General features: G+C 44.1%; 1 protein-coding gene across 1 annotated transcript in view; it reads right to left on the bottom strand.

The window, feature by feature from the left end:
• VPS37B (VPS37B subunit of ESCRT-I) overlaps nucleotides 1–15067 on the bottom strand; it is a 32501-nt gene extending 17434 nt beyond the window's left edge. Inside the window, exon 1 of the mRNA XM_012447156.2 lies at nucleotides 14944–15067. Within this exon, the coding sequence (XP_012302579.2) occupies nucleotides 14944–15054 (111 nt within the window). The 5' untranslated portion in view covers nucleotides 15055–15067. The remainder of the gene's footprint in view (nucleotides 1–14943) is intronic.
• Between the last annotated feature and the right edge of the window lie 873 nt (nucleotides 15068–15940).

Raw genomic sequence — 15940 nt, 5'->3', positions numbered from 1 at the left:
AAAAGGGGAAAAATCAAAACAGATGTGATTTTAACAACTTAAGTAAGACAAGTTACTGGTGCTGATCTGAAAACTTTGCTCTTGTCAGCGTCTTCCACATTTCCACAAAATTTGCTGACATTTGTTGAGCATGCCTAGCATGTGCCACCTTCTCTTAGTTCTACTGTCTCCATTCTATCCTCTCTGTGACAGTGACACAAACTTGTCCTCATTTTACTCAAGAGACAGGAAATACAATCTTAGGAAGGTTAAGTGAGCTGTCAAAGTTACAACTGCCAGTAACTCCCTCCAGACTGCAATCTTACCGCTGTGCAGTGGCTCACAACTGTAGCCCCAGCTACAGGGAGGCTAAAGCAGGAGGATCACTTGAGCCTAAGAGTGAGAGGCCAGTCTGGGCAACCTAGTGAGACCCTATCTCTAAAAATAAATTACGTGGGGTACAGCGGCTCATGCCCTTAATCCTCTGGGAGGCCCAGGCAGGAGGACTGTTTGAGACCAGGAGTTGGTTGGAGAACGGCCTGGGCAATAGAGTGAGACCCCCATCTCTACAAACAATTAAAAATGAGCCAGGTGTGGCAGCACACATCTGTGGTCCCAACTACTGGGGAGGCTGGGGAAGGAGGATTGCTTGAGCCAGGAAGGGCAAGGCCGCAGTGAGCTATAATTGCACCACTGCACTCCAGCACAGGATCAAATGGAAATTTACTAGTTTACTATTTCTCTATTTTCAAGTTATAACAACAATCATTTAAGGTTCATTCCTATTTATAATCTTTTTTTTTTTTTTTTTTTTTTTTTGAGACGCAGTATCACTGTCACCCAGGCTGCAGTGCAGTGATGCGATCTTGACTCACTGCAACCTCCACCTCCCAGGTTCAAGGGATTCTCCTGCCTCAGACTCCTGAGTAGCTGGGATTACAGGCGTGCACCACCACGCCCAGCTAATTTTTGTATTTTTAGTAGAGCCAGGGTTTCACCATGTTGGTCAGGCTGGTCTCAAACACCTGACCTTGTGATCCACCCGCCTCGGCCTCCCAAAGTGCTGGGATTACAGGTGTGAGCCACCACGCATGGCCTATAATCTTTTTTAAGAACCTTTTATTGAAGATACTTTCAAAAGCAAAAGTAGAGAGATGAGTATGATGAAACTATGTATAACCATCTCCTAGGTTCGACAATTAGCAACATTTGCCCAACTGGGTAAATCATTTACCCTTAAAATCATTTACCCTTAAAAATGTTATAATACTTCTAACAGGTAGGAACTTTTAACCCTAGCTACAATGCCATAATCACATTTAGCAAAATTAACAATAATCCTTTAATATCATCCTCTGCATGTGTTGGCTCCATTTTTTTCTATAAGGAGCTTTTTGCCTCATCTATTTGACTATGTGAAATATAGTTTATACATGAAAAGCAGGATAAATGCTTGGTTTTTTCCTCTATTTTTTCTTTTTAAACCAACTTTTGGAAGACTGAGTTCATGCCTGAGCAACAATTTCCAAAAATGACCAATAAGCTTTTTGGGAGTATCATTATCAAGTAATGAAAATTTTATCTCTGATAGAAGGCTAGTCGTTCTGGGATGCCACTGCTGCCCTGCTCTCCAGTAAAATATGTCTAAGATCCATCCTGTACATTGGTTGCCCTCAAGCTCAGCTGGCCCTTCTCAAAGGAATAGTAGTTACTCTTGGTGGGAAATTTGATTTTGATCTTTTCCTCTCCAGATAAAATTAAATACAAAGTTATCTATATTACACAAAGAAAAAGAATGAAACAAATCTTAGCTTTTGTACTATTCTACTAGTAGAAATATTCTCAAATGGCATTAAGACCTTAAATACAGCAAGTTTATGGATTAGGTTTGATAAAGAAAGGCTGGCGTGCATTCAGCTAGGTTAATTGTATCTCTTCATATTTTACTATACTTGATTTATCCCACCAACTAATTTCAAGGTAAATTTCACCAAAGTAACATGCAATTTGAATTTGGGCTTTACATTAAAGGCTAGGTTATTTAAAAGCCCAAATTCACCTTCATTCAGTAAAAAGATATTCCCAGTGATAAACTAATTTCACCAGTCTCCACCTGAATTCAGGCCTTCAGGTGAAGCCTGTAATCCAGGCCTACAATATCCCACAGATGTGCTGTAAACACATTAATCTGGCTTAATTCAATTCAGATCTTCGGTTTTATGGCAGGGGGAACAGTTGCAGACTTCGACTATTTAACATGTTGACGAAATTAAAAGATCTGAAAATACAGAAATATAGCTAAAAAATCGGAGAACATTATGAAACAGTCCTAAAATATGACAATCCTGGGGGCTGTGTGAAACCATCTCCAAGGCTACAGCCCACTCAGGAAGGAAACTTACCAGCTGCTTATCGAATGTTCCACTAAACAACTTACTCAGCACACAGAACCTCTAACTTCCAACTATTAGATTAATAAAGATAGCTATTTTTGATTGGAGACATCAAAATCATTATTGAGAGAAAACCTGCTTCCCTCCAAAAGGAGCAGACAGTGGGATCTAGACTTAAACGATCCCCTCCATATGTAGCTGATGTGAATCTAAAAATTGATATGTCTAACTGCAGCTAACCACAGAAATACAAAAAGCTAGGCTTGAAAATAAACGGACTATTCCTAGGGAAGATGGAAAGTGACACACTTGACAGTTTCTAGGGCTGGCAGGCACAACTTACCAGGGTTGGGTTTTGGTTTTTCCTAGAAGACATTATTTTTTTTTCTTTTTTTGAGACGGAGTCTCGCTCTGTCACCAGGCTAGAGTGTAGTGGCACCATCTCAGCTCACTGCAACCTCCACCTCTGGGGTTCAAGCAATTCTCCTGCCTCAGCCTCCCGAGTAGCTGGGACTACAGGCACGTGCCACCACGCCCAGCTAATTTTTGTATTTTTAGTAGAGACAGGATTTCACCATGTTGGCCAGGATGATCCCGATTTCTTGACCTCATGATCCCCCCACCTCAGCCTCCCAAAGTGCTAGGACTACAGGCGTGAGCCACTGTGCACCCGGCCAGAAGACATATTTTCTAATACTCAGAGGAAAAACAAGCTCTCCCTTCTTCTTGGACTTGTTATGTGGATAATAGTTACAGTAATAAAGAAATATAATAACAGGTGTGAATGGTTCTGGTAACTGGCACAGGCTATAAAATATCCCCCTATCTAGTCCACACCTAATTGACCAGCAAGTTTTCTTTCAAGATAATCAATTTATATTAACTAATGCTTTCCAAGGCACTCAGTTGACAGTTTTTGTAGAAATAACTTTCTCTTTTCACTCACGGTTCACTGGCTGCCCCAGGATTTAATGAAATCACAGCATTACTATACCCCAAAACCAGAATGAATGGATCTGGAAGCAAACACATTTGACCCTTTATGAGATTCCGGTGTGGAAGCAGAAACGTCCAGACACCTAGTCATGACCACATGACCACGAGGGGTGTCAGTTAATAGCTTCTACTTCCCTCCCAACCCAAAAAAAGCAGCTTATGGAAGACAGAATTCCTAAAGTCTGATTTTCTTATTAATAGTTTCTGGCCAGGACCAACAAGCAAAGCATTCATTTGTTTAGGAAGAGCTCAGGTTTGTCTCTCCCAACCCCATCTCTATTTCCTTTTTACCACAATTTCTGGAAATTCACGTCTGAGAATTTTTTGGACTAGTCTTTACACAGGTGCAAATAAGAAAGTGCCTATCCAGGTGGACCCTTCGATTTATATTTATTAAGACTGTATCTTTTGACAGTTTTGTTTTTACATTTAAAATATATCATAACATGAACTTTCCAACACCTGACTCAGAATTTGGTTCAATAGATAAAATTTAACTCTCACATGACTCCAATTACTCATCTTCTATTCTGTTTAAATGAGAAAAGGCTATTCTAATAACGGAACTTTTTTTCAGTCTGTGGGTAGAGAAAGGGATTAGTCAAAAGAGAATATGCTACTTGAGATTATGCCACTGAAATTTCATAACAAAAACTATATAATCATATCTCATGTAGGGGATCAGATATTCTACCTAAAAATTGCCTAGATACTTAAGACTTACTAAAAAAAAAGTTAAATGTTGATCACTTTAACAGATTTGTTTTAAACAGATTTCAAACATGTTAATTGCATTATAATTTATAACAGCAAAAAAGTGCCTAAATATCCAGTAAAGGAATGGTTACATAAATGACACATTCACATAATGAAATATCATGTAGCTGTTAAAAATCACGTCACGTAACAATATTCTGATTTAAAAAGAAAATGCCCAGAGTATAACTTTAGGTTAAAATCAAACAAAAACTCTACATACAGAATCATCCCAAAAGAGGAAAACAAAGAAAAAAAACCTAAATGCTTTGTTAACAGTGTTTATATCTGGGTAGTGGTATGATGTGATTATACTTTTCTTCTTTAGGGTTTTCTGTATTTTCAAAGTTTTCTATAATAAACATAAAAAATATTATTTTAAAGGTTTGATTAGTTGGGATCAGAAATAAAACATATCATACTTCCCTGCCTTCTTAAACAGAGTACATGAAACTAAGATAGCTTTCCTTGATGATGTAGAATTGTCATTATGAATATCAAGTAACTACGGAGCTGTCTCTGATAAAGCAATACCCTTGGGCTATGAAAGCAGACGGATATGTTTCTTCCGTAAAGAAGCATTTGCCAAAGCATGCCCCAGGGACCCAGTCCTGTGAGCCTTTCTAAGAGCTCTGCAATCAAGTGTGATGAGAAATACTGTGTAGGCTTCCCCTCTGGAGCTTCACCACACACCCTAGCAGAAGAAAAAACAAAACAAAAGCCCTCTTGGCCAGTGTGGTGGCTCAAGCTATAATCCCAACACCTGAGAGGCCAAGGCAGAACGACTGCTTGAGCTCAGGAGTTTCAGACCAGCCCAGGCAACACAGCAAGACTTCATCTACACTAGACATCAAAAAAGTTAACCAGGCATAGTGGCAAGCGCCTGTAATCCCAGCTACTCAGGAGGCTCACTTGATGGAGGCTGCAGTAAGCTATGGTCACGCCACCACATTCTAACCATCTGGGACACAGAGTGAGACCCTGTCTCAAAAAACAAACATCTCTTTAATTCACAGTTTCCCAAATTGATTTACCATGGAACTTTTTAAAATGTAATTATAATACAATTAACATGCACAAAATTAGAGACCTATGGGAAACACTACCCTAATCAAACGGCCACAAAATGTATTCACAGTAACAGCTTCCATTTACTGGGTTCTTTTTCCTGCCAGGCATGGTATAAAACAGTTTATAAATATTATCTTATTTAATCCCCAGAATAACTCAGTAAGGATGGTATTACTAACTCTCATTTTAAACTGGAGGAAACTGTCATTTAGGAAGGTTAAACACTTGCCCTGAAGCTTCCTAACAACCCGAAACCTGTCTTAACTGCAATGCTTCAACAGTCGACTTTCCAATTTTTGTGCAGCTTTATAACTTTTGCCTCCTCTTTCTCTGTCACTTATTTCCTGATGATGTTATTGGTTCTTCTAGTTTTTCCCTACAATCTTTTAACATTTGCCACTGGCAGATAAACCATATGACTAAGTGAATTATCATTTGAACTGTGCGCAAAGCAAGACTCAGCAGGCTCTGCTGTGAGTCCAGCATATGTCCTTGAAGTCGGTTATCTCGGCTGCTCAAAGATCATTTTCATCAACCATCTTTCAGCCTCCTAACTAATCTCTCAGCTTTCTAATCTCATCCCCCTCAAATCCATCCTTCCCCTGGTTGCAAGACTCATCTACATAAACGACAAGTGTGACCAACCACAGCACTCCCTGGCTTAAATCCTCCAACGGCTCCCTGCCTAGAGGATCAAGCCCAAGCTCCTTAACAGGGCAGATGAGGCCATCTGGTCCCTGAATGCCTCTTGGGCCTCAGCCCCTACTATGCCCTGCCCTGGATACTCCAGCCATGCTTGTAATATTCCTGCGTGCAGGCACACACTCTGTCCTGGCTGCTTTCCTAGGTGCCTTTGTTCCTCCCATATGCCTGGAAGCCCTTCTCGCTCATTACCTGTCTAACTCTTAACTCATTCTCTGAATCACAGCTTATGAGTCATTCATTTCCAGAAAATATTCCCTGCTGACTCCCCACCTTCCAAAGGCTTACTGGATCTCCCCCTACCAGCGTATAGGCCTCACTACTGTTTCACGTGTACCCTGTACACCTGCACGATCCTAAATAATGAAAACTATGTGGCTTACCGGTTTCACATCCCCTAAGTGGCATACCACAGGGCTCCACAAAGGTTGGGTATATGAATAAACTTCCTTGACCTCAGTCATGTTCACATTAATGAAAACTGCCACCTGATGGCAAACATGTTAGCCCACTTTAAAAAAATTTTTTTTAGAGACAGGGTCTCACTATGTTGCCCAGGCTGGTCTCAAACTCATAGGGCTCAAGAGATCCACCCACCTCAGCCTTTGGAGTAGCTGGACTTACAGGTGTGAACCACCACACCCAGCTCTGATGACAAACACAAATTAGCACTATGTCCCTCTACTATCCTAGGCACTGGGCTGCGGATATAAATATAATCTCGAGGTGCCATTAGTTAACCTTGGAGATAACTGATTTGAAAGAAACATTAGCTATAACGCTGTTTGAAATATAACAAATTATACACATATCCACTTTTCACATAAACTCTTTGACAAAGTAATGGACAATGTTCCTCACAATTCCATGACAAATACTTTGAAAATGTAGTGGAACCTAGAGACAGCAAAGTTAAGTCACCTTTTTACTTTCATTCTTCCCTTAGAAGAAATTCTACAAAGACTTTTCCTCTGCTTTTGTATCATTAAGACAGTCCTCCTCCAGGACTGTCTTAAAACTCACATAGCTAGGGAAGGAAATAACGACAACTCTTGTCTCAGCATGTTCTGAGCGCCAGGGATGACCTACGAGTGGCTGACACACGGTCTTCTAGATCACCTCCCACCGCACACCTGGCATGAATCCCCATATCGACATTTTGCTACAAATACTGTAATCAAAGCCAAACAGGCAACAAGGCTGGCATTCCTCAGCTCAAGAGCACAACCATTCTGCATAAGACAGACCAGTGAGGGTCAAACAGTGCAGTCTACTGGGTTCCTCTTCCGGCCAGTCTCTAACAGGACATTAGGTCATCTGACTTGTTTCTCTTGTTTCTCCCCTTCCTTCAATTGCGCTTCTTTCCTTCTCCTAACCCACTAATAGCTCCTAGCGGTCTTTCAAACTTTTATATTGTCCTTGATTTCCACAAGCACTTGGAGGAGAGTGGCTTGAATTTCTTTTCTCTTTTTTGAGACAGAGTCTCGCTCTGTTGCCAGGCTGGAGTGCAGTGACATGATCTCAACTCACTGCAACCTCTGCCTCCCAGGTTCAAGCAATTCTCCTGCCTCAGCCTCCTAAGCAGCTGGGACTACAGGCGTGCACCACCATGCCCAGCTAATTTTTGTATTATTAGTAGAGACGGGGTTTCACCATGTTGGCCAGGATGGTCTCCATCTCTTGACCTCGTGACCCACCCGCCTCAGTCTCCCAAAGTGCTGGGATTACAGGCATGGAGTGGTTTGAATTTCTATTTCCAAGCAAAGCAGTCCCTCTGAGCTCCAGAACCGTACTCCAACTGCCTGCAGGACAGAACCCTGCCTGTCCCTCACACTCGGCCTAACCTAGCCTCAATGACGCCCTCCCTCCTGCACCCCACTGTCCCTCCCCTCCCCACTCACCATGGCCCCGTCTCCTACTCACTTCCAATTGAAGTCCAGTTAGCACCACTCACTCAGTAGCACTAACCAGGCACATCGTGGGTGCCAGGCACTGTGATGGGTGCCAAGGACAAAAAGACAAACATAAAATGCAGCCCCCAAGCCAGTGAGGGACACATTTGACTTACAAAATGTGTGTCAAGTGCCAAAGGAGAGGTATACAAAGAAGCTCAGGGACCATGTGTCTGTGACTGAGGTGGGGAAAGCACTTCGGAAGGTCAGCAGGAGAGGGGACATGAGAAAGGGGGTCTGGCCAGCTGGTCTGAATCTCTCTCCCAGAGCCCTAGCTCAAATCCTAATTTCTTCCTAACCCCCACATCCACCGCCAACCTGGTCCTGTCATGCGAGGAGTCTCCCCATGCCAATCCAGCTCATGCTCTGCTGCCAGATTAACCTTCCTAAACAGCAGTCTCATCCAACTGCTTCTCTGCTTCAAAATGGTCAGGAAGCTCCCTGCTCCCTAAATTAACCACCACGGGGAGCACACCCTGACACTCTCCCTCACCAGCCCTATTTCTTGTCATTTCTCTACATACAAGCAAATGCCATCTGGCCAAAGTAGACAAGAACTTGTCAGACAACCTGCCCCTGCTTTCCTGCCTCTGTGCCTGTGTCACTTCCTCCTGAGCCCCCATTTTTGTCCATCAAAAGCCTACTTAGAGAAATAAATCTCTAATTCCATTAGTGGGCACGGGGAAGAGCACACTGAGGGCAGAGCACACGGGGTGGGGGGCTTCCGCCAGGTTGGCAGCGTTCACTTCCTTGGCTGCGTGGCAGGTACACAATGTTGTTTATTCTCTGTGCCCTCTGGTAGATATTATTCTATTTAATAATTTATTTTCTTAATGCTTACCTATCAAAGTCTGTCTCTTTTGTTTTGTGGGGACCTAAGTTTAAAAAAAAAAAAAACAAAGTCTGTCTCTTGCATCAGAAACCTCATCCAGCCAGAGAGCTTTCTTCATCCGAACTTCAATGTCATTTATAATTCACATCTGGCCTTTTTTTTTTTTTTTTTTTGAGACAGTCTCACTCTGTCACCCAGGCTGAAGTGCAGTGGCATGATCATGGTTCACCACAGCATCACAGTCTCAAACTCCCAGGCTCAGATGATCCTCCCACCTCAGCCTCTTGAATAGTTGGGACTACAGGTGTAAGGCACTATGCCCAGCTATTTTTTTTTTTTTTTTTTTTTTGTAAAGATGGAGTTTTGCCATATTGCCCAGACTGGTCTCCCAGTCTGGGCAATAAACTACTGGGCTTAAACAATCCCCCCACCTCGGCCTCCCAAAGTACTAAGATTACAGGTGTGAGCCACTGCACCCAGACTGGCCTTTTTCTTACTCTGTTTTTTAAAAAATTGTGGTATAGTATACACAAAATTTTCTATCATAACCATTTTGAAGAGAACAGCTGACAGCTGAGTGGCATTGAGTACATTCACATTACTGTGCCATCACCACCATCCATCTCTAGAACCCTTCATCTTCCCTAACAGAAACTCTATTCTCTCTTGTATTGCAGATATTTCTGTGTTTAGTTTATTCCCAAATTATAAGCTAAGGATTATGCCCTATTTGTGTAGCTGTCCTTTATAATGCCCTGTACATGGCAGTGTTCAATAGCTGTGGAACTGAAATGGAATCTTCCATTTGGGTATCAAGGAGACTACGCCTTTTAGCTAACAATAACTATTTACCAAGTGTTCACTCTGTGCTAAGTACCACATTAGGCATCTTACATACTTATTTTATCTACCCAACAGTGCTATTAAAAAGGTTATTGTTATTTTCTTCTTAATTTCCATTGAGGAAACAATTAAAAAGACTAAATACTTGTCAAAGGTCACACTGACGGTATCAAAAGCCAGTTCTGACTCCGACCACTGTGCAGTGCCACCCCCACTGCACTTTTAGCAAATGCAAAAAACCAATGAAATGGATCAAATTTCATCTAAGCCAGTCTACATATTCTCAAAAGTGCTTCTTAAAGAAGGGGAGCTGGCCTCAACTGAATGTTTCCTCTGTACCAATTCTGTTGTGACAAGCACCCTAAAAGATCGCCGTATTATAATCCTTCCTTTACAGTTGAGGAAACTGAAGCACAGGGTTTAAGTCAAGAAGGTCATACAACTCAGCTCCGTGCTTTCCATGAAATCTTGATTCCTCACTTAGGAAAAAAAAATGATATACAATCGAATTTCAGAACATATTCCTAGGCACAGTAATTTTTTACTCAAGTAAAAGGTCCATGAAAAAGAAGACTTAAACGTAAAAGTTGAAGCCTTTCCAAGTACATTAATGATTATCCAACACGGATGAAAACAAACTCCAGTAGTAGTATACTCCAAGAGTGTAAACGTTAGCTTCTAAAACACAGTCTCACCAGCATTCCGAGTGTGTGTGCAGGAGGCAGTCCCTGGATTTAAAGCAAGGTCACTATGTTTCAATGAGCCATTATGATTCATGCAGTAGTTTTCAGCCCCACACACAAATCACACCCGAACACGCCTTAGGGAAACAGCTTCAGTCCAGACCAGAGCTCTTTACTTTCCACAGAACAATCTGTCTTTCAGACCCTCAGCATTTTTGCATGGGGGCATGGGCATTTTCATGCCATGGAAACAAAGATCCCGATTTGAATCATTAGTGGAATCTTTAGTTAGCAGCAACCAACAAGCATTTCCTCAGAAAGCACAGTGGAGAAGTGACTCAAGAGGTCTGGTTTAGTTGCCTAATCCCGTAAGCGACAGTTCCTTTTAAGGGAGTGTCCTGCAAGTCCGATGGGGTTAATGTGGACAGATGAAGGCACATTCCACTGCCATGTAAAAATAACTTTAAATAAAAATAAAATACATGCATATGAAACGTCAGCCTGCAGCACAAGCAAGAGCATACGATCACAAAGGATATACCACATTTAGGGACCTGCATAAGGAACAGGAGGAACAGGAAGAGAGAAACTGACACACAGGCCCAGAAAATGAGGACTGGAGTTCTGAAATCATGTTCACTACTTAAACTGTACTGAAACTCACACATCACAATTAAAACAATGTAAGTGAAGCATAATAAACAGCTGCACTTAAACCTCACAGTGAATGCCTTGAAAACCTAGCCACATTTTCCAGCCTCCACAAAATATCCCCTCAGGCTTAAAGAAGTCTTACTCTACAATTTAAAACACTCCTTCTGCCAATTAAAAAAAAAAAAAGGAAAGAAACCCTTCGGTTCAGGTTAAGAGATTCTATCAGGTTAAGAGATTCTATGCGGTGAAAGGTCTATTTTATTTATCATTTCATCCTATACTTACTCAAATATATAATCATTTTGACCATAGAAAGGTAAATGGCTGGGCATGGTGGCTCATGCCTGTAATCCCAGCACTTTGGGGAACCAAGGTGAGAAGATGGTTTAAGGCCAGGTATTTAAGAGGCAACATAGCAAGACCCCATCTCCACAAAAAACAAAAATAAAAAATTAGCTGGTGGCGGCTGGGTGTGGTGGCTCATGCCTATAATCCTAGCACTATGGGACCCTGAGGCGGGCAGGTCACCTGAGGTCAGGAGTTCAAAACCAGCCTGGCCAACATGCTGAAACCCCATCTCTACTGAAAATACAAAAAATCAGTGGGACATGGTGGCGGGCACCTGTAATCCCAGCTACTCGGGAGGCTGAGGCAGGAGAATCGCTTGAACCTGGGAGGCAGAGGTTGCAGTGAGCCGAGATCAGCCACTGCACTCCAGCTTGGGTGACAGAGCAAGACTCTGTCTCAAAAAAAAAAAAAAAGCTGGTGTCGCCGGGCATCAGTAGTTCTAGCTACCTGGGAGGCTGAGACAGGGGGATCTCTTAAGCCTAAGAGTTTCAGGCTGCAGTAAGTTATGATCTTGCCACTGCACTCTAGCCTGGGGAAAAGCGAAACTCTGTCTCTTAAAGAAAAGATTAAAAAAAAAAAAGGGGGGGGGTGGGGCAGGCATGGTGGCTCACACCTGTAATCTCAGCACTTTGGGAGGCCTAGGTAGGCAGATCACTTGAGGCCACAAGTTCGAGACCTACCTGGCCAACATGGTGAAACCCTATCTCTACTAAAAATATAAAAATTAGCTGGGCATGGTGACACACACCTGTAAGCCCAGCTACACAGGAGGCTGAGGAACAAGAATCACTTGAGGAGGCGAAGGTTGCAGTGAATGGAGATTGCACTACTGCACTCTACTGTGGGGGACAGAGAAAGATCCTTTCTCAAAAAAAAGGAAAAGGTAAATGTTTCTTAGGCTAACTGCAAATCATAATTTACTCAACATTCTTGAAATGGGATCCTAGTAACTTTCAGGATGATCTGGTATTGACTGTCAGTCATCTTTCATGAGAGAACTATTAATACAAGTGATTATTAACTATCGCAATTATTTTTTATTGAGCCCTACTGATGAGCTGTGTTAAGTACTAACAGGCACTATCTCACCTGATCCTCACATTAGCTCTATGAAATAGGTATTACTGTCATATTATCCTTTTCCAACAGCTACTAAGACAGGTGAAGTGACTGCCTGCAATCACACAGCTGGGAAGTGGCCATGTCCAGTCTGGAGTGTGTGATTCCAAAGCCAGAATGTTCTTTAACACGCCATCACTAATGTTCCATTTGGTCAAAAGTAAACAGTTCATAAAATATTTTCTACTATTGTGTCTCACAATCACCCCCAACATAAACCAATGCACAGCTTTACCACGTGAGTGAAACTACCATGACTAAAAATTTCAGTTGTTCATGTTACAGCCATTCCCTGAGAAAGGCAACACATAATACCAGGACAACAGGATCTACAGTGATCGTCACTAGATGAGCTAAGGTATTTTGGTTTTCAAGTTGTTTCCTTGTTTTAAAAGCACTACACCCAGAAAAGCAAGCTACTGCTGAGTAATTTCACACGAACTATGCAGGCTAATAAGTGGAGTCGCTCAGTCCTCAACACTTCTGTTGGGTATTTCGGTATGAAGGTCACTTTTACACACACACACACAAACACACACATCCTGCCAGATGAATTTACCTTTCTCTTTAAAAAACAATCTTCAGGTTCCAAGGTAGAGGAAACAGATGAGGCTGTCCCTAACAGCCTCCAAGTGAACCGAATGAACTTGACTCTTTCTACAATCTTCCCTTCACTAAAAAGGCAGTTTATTTCTACTAACGTTCCACCAATAAAGCTACAGTACTCTGTTCTTACTGCAACAGAATAGTCACATAACCAAAAAAACTTGTAGGCAGTGTTACACATTAGAAAAATATACCTAGCATTTTATTATTAAACCAGAAAAACCCTGCTGACAATCAACAAAAGGTCTCCCAGCAACTGAAAAGCAGAGAAACTAAGCAAAGATTTTCTTTCTTTGGAGACATGAAACTCATTCAGCTAGGAAAGATGGATTTTGTCACTTATTATTCCCTAAAATGGAAGGTCCCACATGGAGACCATAAAGGAGGTAAACTGCATCTCAGAGCCACGTTATATGTGCCAAGTTACAAAGCCCATGAATACAAGGGGTGTATTAATGGAAAGACTGATACCATCTTACTACAGTGGCCTCTCTGTAGCTCTGGACAATGATCTGTTGAGGGTTTTCCAGGGATTTTCAATGTGCAACCTCCATACAAGCTCTCTTTTAAGGGGGCTGGCTTAGTGCTGAACAATCCTGCTTTGGAAAGAAAGCCAAAAGCCCCCACACGGGCTCCTGGGTGAGAGGCTCAGCACTGCAGGCGTGGGAAGACTCAGACTTTAGAGACAAAAAGGAGTGGTAGGTGGGCCAGGAAGAGCTGGGATTAGCCTGGGTCCACCTGCCTGGAGCAGACCCAGACCTGTAAGATCAGACTTTCCAAGAATGAGTCCAAATGGGTTGAGAGAAGAGGAGACCACACTGCAAATCTGCAAGGATGAAGTCAGTTACCCAAGAGCAAACCACACCTCAAGGTACGGAGGCAGATAACCAGAAACAAGGGCTGGCTGGCACATGCCTTCCAGGGGCTGGGCAGGGCTTAACTCTCAGACTTGAGGGTTGGCAGCCAGCCCCAAATCCCCATTTTATCTTTCTCCCGAAACAGCTCCAGGAACCTTTCTTAGTCCCAGATACGTGGGACACAGTGGTACAAAGCCAGCCACACAAAATTTCCCACCTCCTTTTTCTCCGTGGAGGGGGCAACCCTTGCAGAAAAAGGGATCCTGTCGCCACCCTTAGGCCCATCCACGAACCCTGGGATAACTCTGCTAGGGCCACTTCAAAAGAATTCAGACTCCAGGGGCGCTTGGGACCTCTTAGACATATGGAACCTTCAAACCTTTCCCTGGCTATAATATGAACATGGTCTCCTGCCTCCAAACCCTGGGGGCCCTAGTCCAACCCTTAAAGCCCCTTAGAACCACCTCCCAGACTCCGCTACAGACCCTCAGCCTCCCGAACCCACCTTGGAACCCTCAGTCCTCTCCTAAGAGTCCTATTTGGCTAGTCCATTCAGTCCCCCAAAACCTACTCTGATCCCCTGTAACTGCCTCAGCCCCCTGGATGCCCCCAACCTTTCCTCTCAAAGGAAACCTCCCAACCCCTACCAGACCTAGCTTTTGGTCCCCCTCAGTCACCCTTAACCTTTGCCTCCGACTCAGACCCTATTACTCTCCCCCTGCCAAACCAATCCCAGAACCCCCAATTCCCTCCTCTTCCCCCTAGACCCACCCGTGGCACTCTAGACCCCAAATTTCCATTCCAGGCTCCCTAAACTCCACTTCAGACCCAGCCTTGAGTCCTCAGCTCCCCCAAAACCTTGTCTCAGGACCCCCAGTCGGCTCCCCAAGCCCCGTCTCAGGACCCTTTTCCCACCTCCCCTCTAGTCTCGGTCCCCTCAGTCCCTCAAATCCCCTCCCAGGCCCCCCATTCCTGCCTAAGCACCAGTCACGGTTCCCCGGCTCCCGAACCCCGCTCCAAGCGCCCCCATTTCTAACCCCAGTCTCTCAACACGACCAGAGGCGCCGTGGTCGCCTCTGCCTCCGGCCACCGTTCGAGGAGCGAACCCCGCTGAGGCCTCACAGCTGCTGCCTCGAGTCCCGCTCGGCTCACCTCCTCCATCTTCTGCACCATCTCCGTCAGCTGGCCCTCGTCCTCCAGCAGCTCGTTGAGCTGCACCAGCGACAGCCCGGCGAACCGGGCTTCGCTCCCGGCGCCAGCCATCCCCGCGTCTCGGCCGTCGCCGCCACCGCCGCCACCGCCGCTCTGGCCGCCAGGCTCCGCGGACCGGAAGCGCCGCCCTCAAGGCCCGCCCCCCGCGGGGGGGCACCTGACGCCAGCCCTGGGTCGTGACGTCATCGCCGCGCGGGCGGGCGGACGTGACGTAAGAGTTGTGGCTCGCGTGGAGTGTAATGTATAGGGGACAATCGGGACTTTTAAAGGGAGGGAAAGAGCCCTGGGGTTGGGCTGTGACGCGTGAGCGCATTAATGACATCACTGAGCCACAGGAGAGCGTGCCATGAGGTCATAAGAGCCTTTTTCCTCCAAGAAAAGAGATACCGCGATCCAAGGAAAGCCGACAGTGGGAAGGAAGTTACTGCAGCCTGTGTGAGCCCAGCCCGATGCAGGGAATCCAAAAGACGAGGACTTCATGGGGAAACAACTTTAGGTGTCATTGGTTCCTTGGAATTGTGGAGCTGCGACATCATTCATGTAACAAATATGTTTGAGACCTACTCTGTACTGACATTGAGTATACAGTTCTGAAAAAAGCAAAACGGACCCCTGCTTACATGGAGCTAACAGAATGAGAGGACACAAACAAAACAAGAAGTAAGTAAAATAATTACAAATTGGGAGATCACAAGAGAATGCACACTCAAATAAGAGAAGAAGATCTTCTTCAGGGTAGTAAGAGATGGCACTTTCAGAGAAGGTGGCACCTAAGGAAATTGAAGGATGAGAAGGGAGGAACCAGCCACCATTCTTGTAGGAAGCTCAAGGCAGCAAAACCATCACGTGCAAAGACCCTGAGACAGGGCTAGCTTGGTGCGTACAGGAATGGGCAGAAAGCCAGTATAGCTGGAGCATTATGAGCAACGACCCATTG

The sequence above is a fragment of the Aotus nancymaae genome, unplaced genomic scaffold, assembly GCF_030222135.1.
Source record: "Aotus nancymaae isolate 86718 unplaced genomic scaffold, 86718_ANA_hifiasm-v0.15.2.pri h1tg000021l, whole genome shotgun sequence".
Lineage (NCBI taxonomy): Eukaryota > Metazoa > Chordata > Mammalia > Primates > Aotidae > Aotus > Aotus nancymaae.
This window is presented reverse-complemented; position numbering and strand designations above follow the sequence as displayed.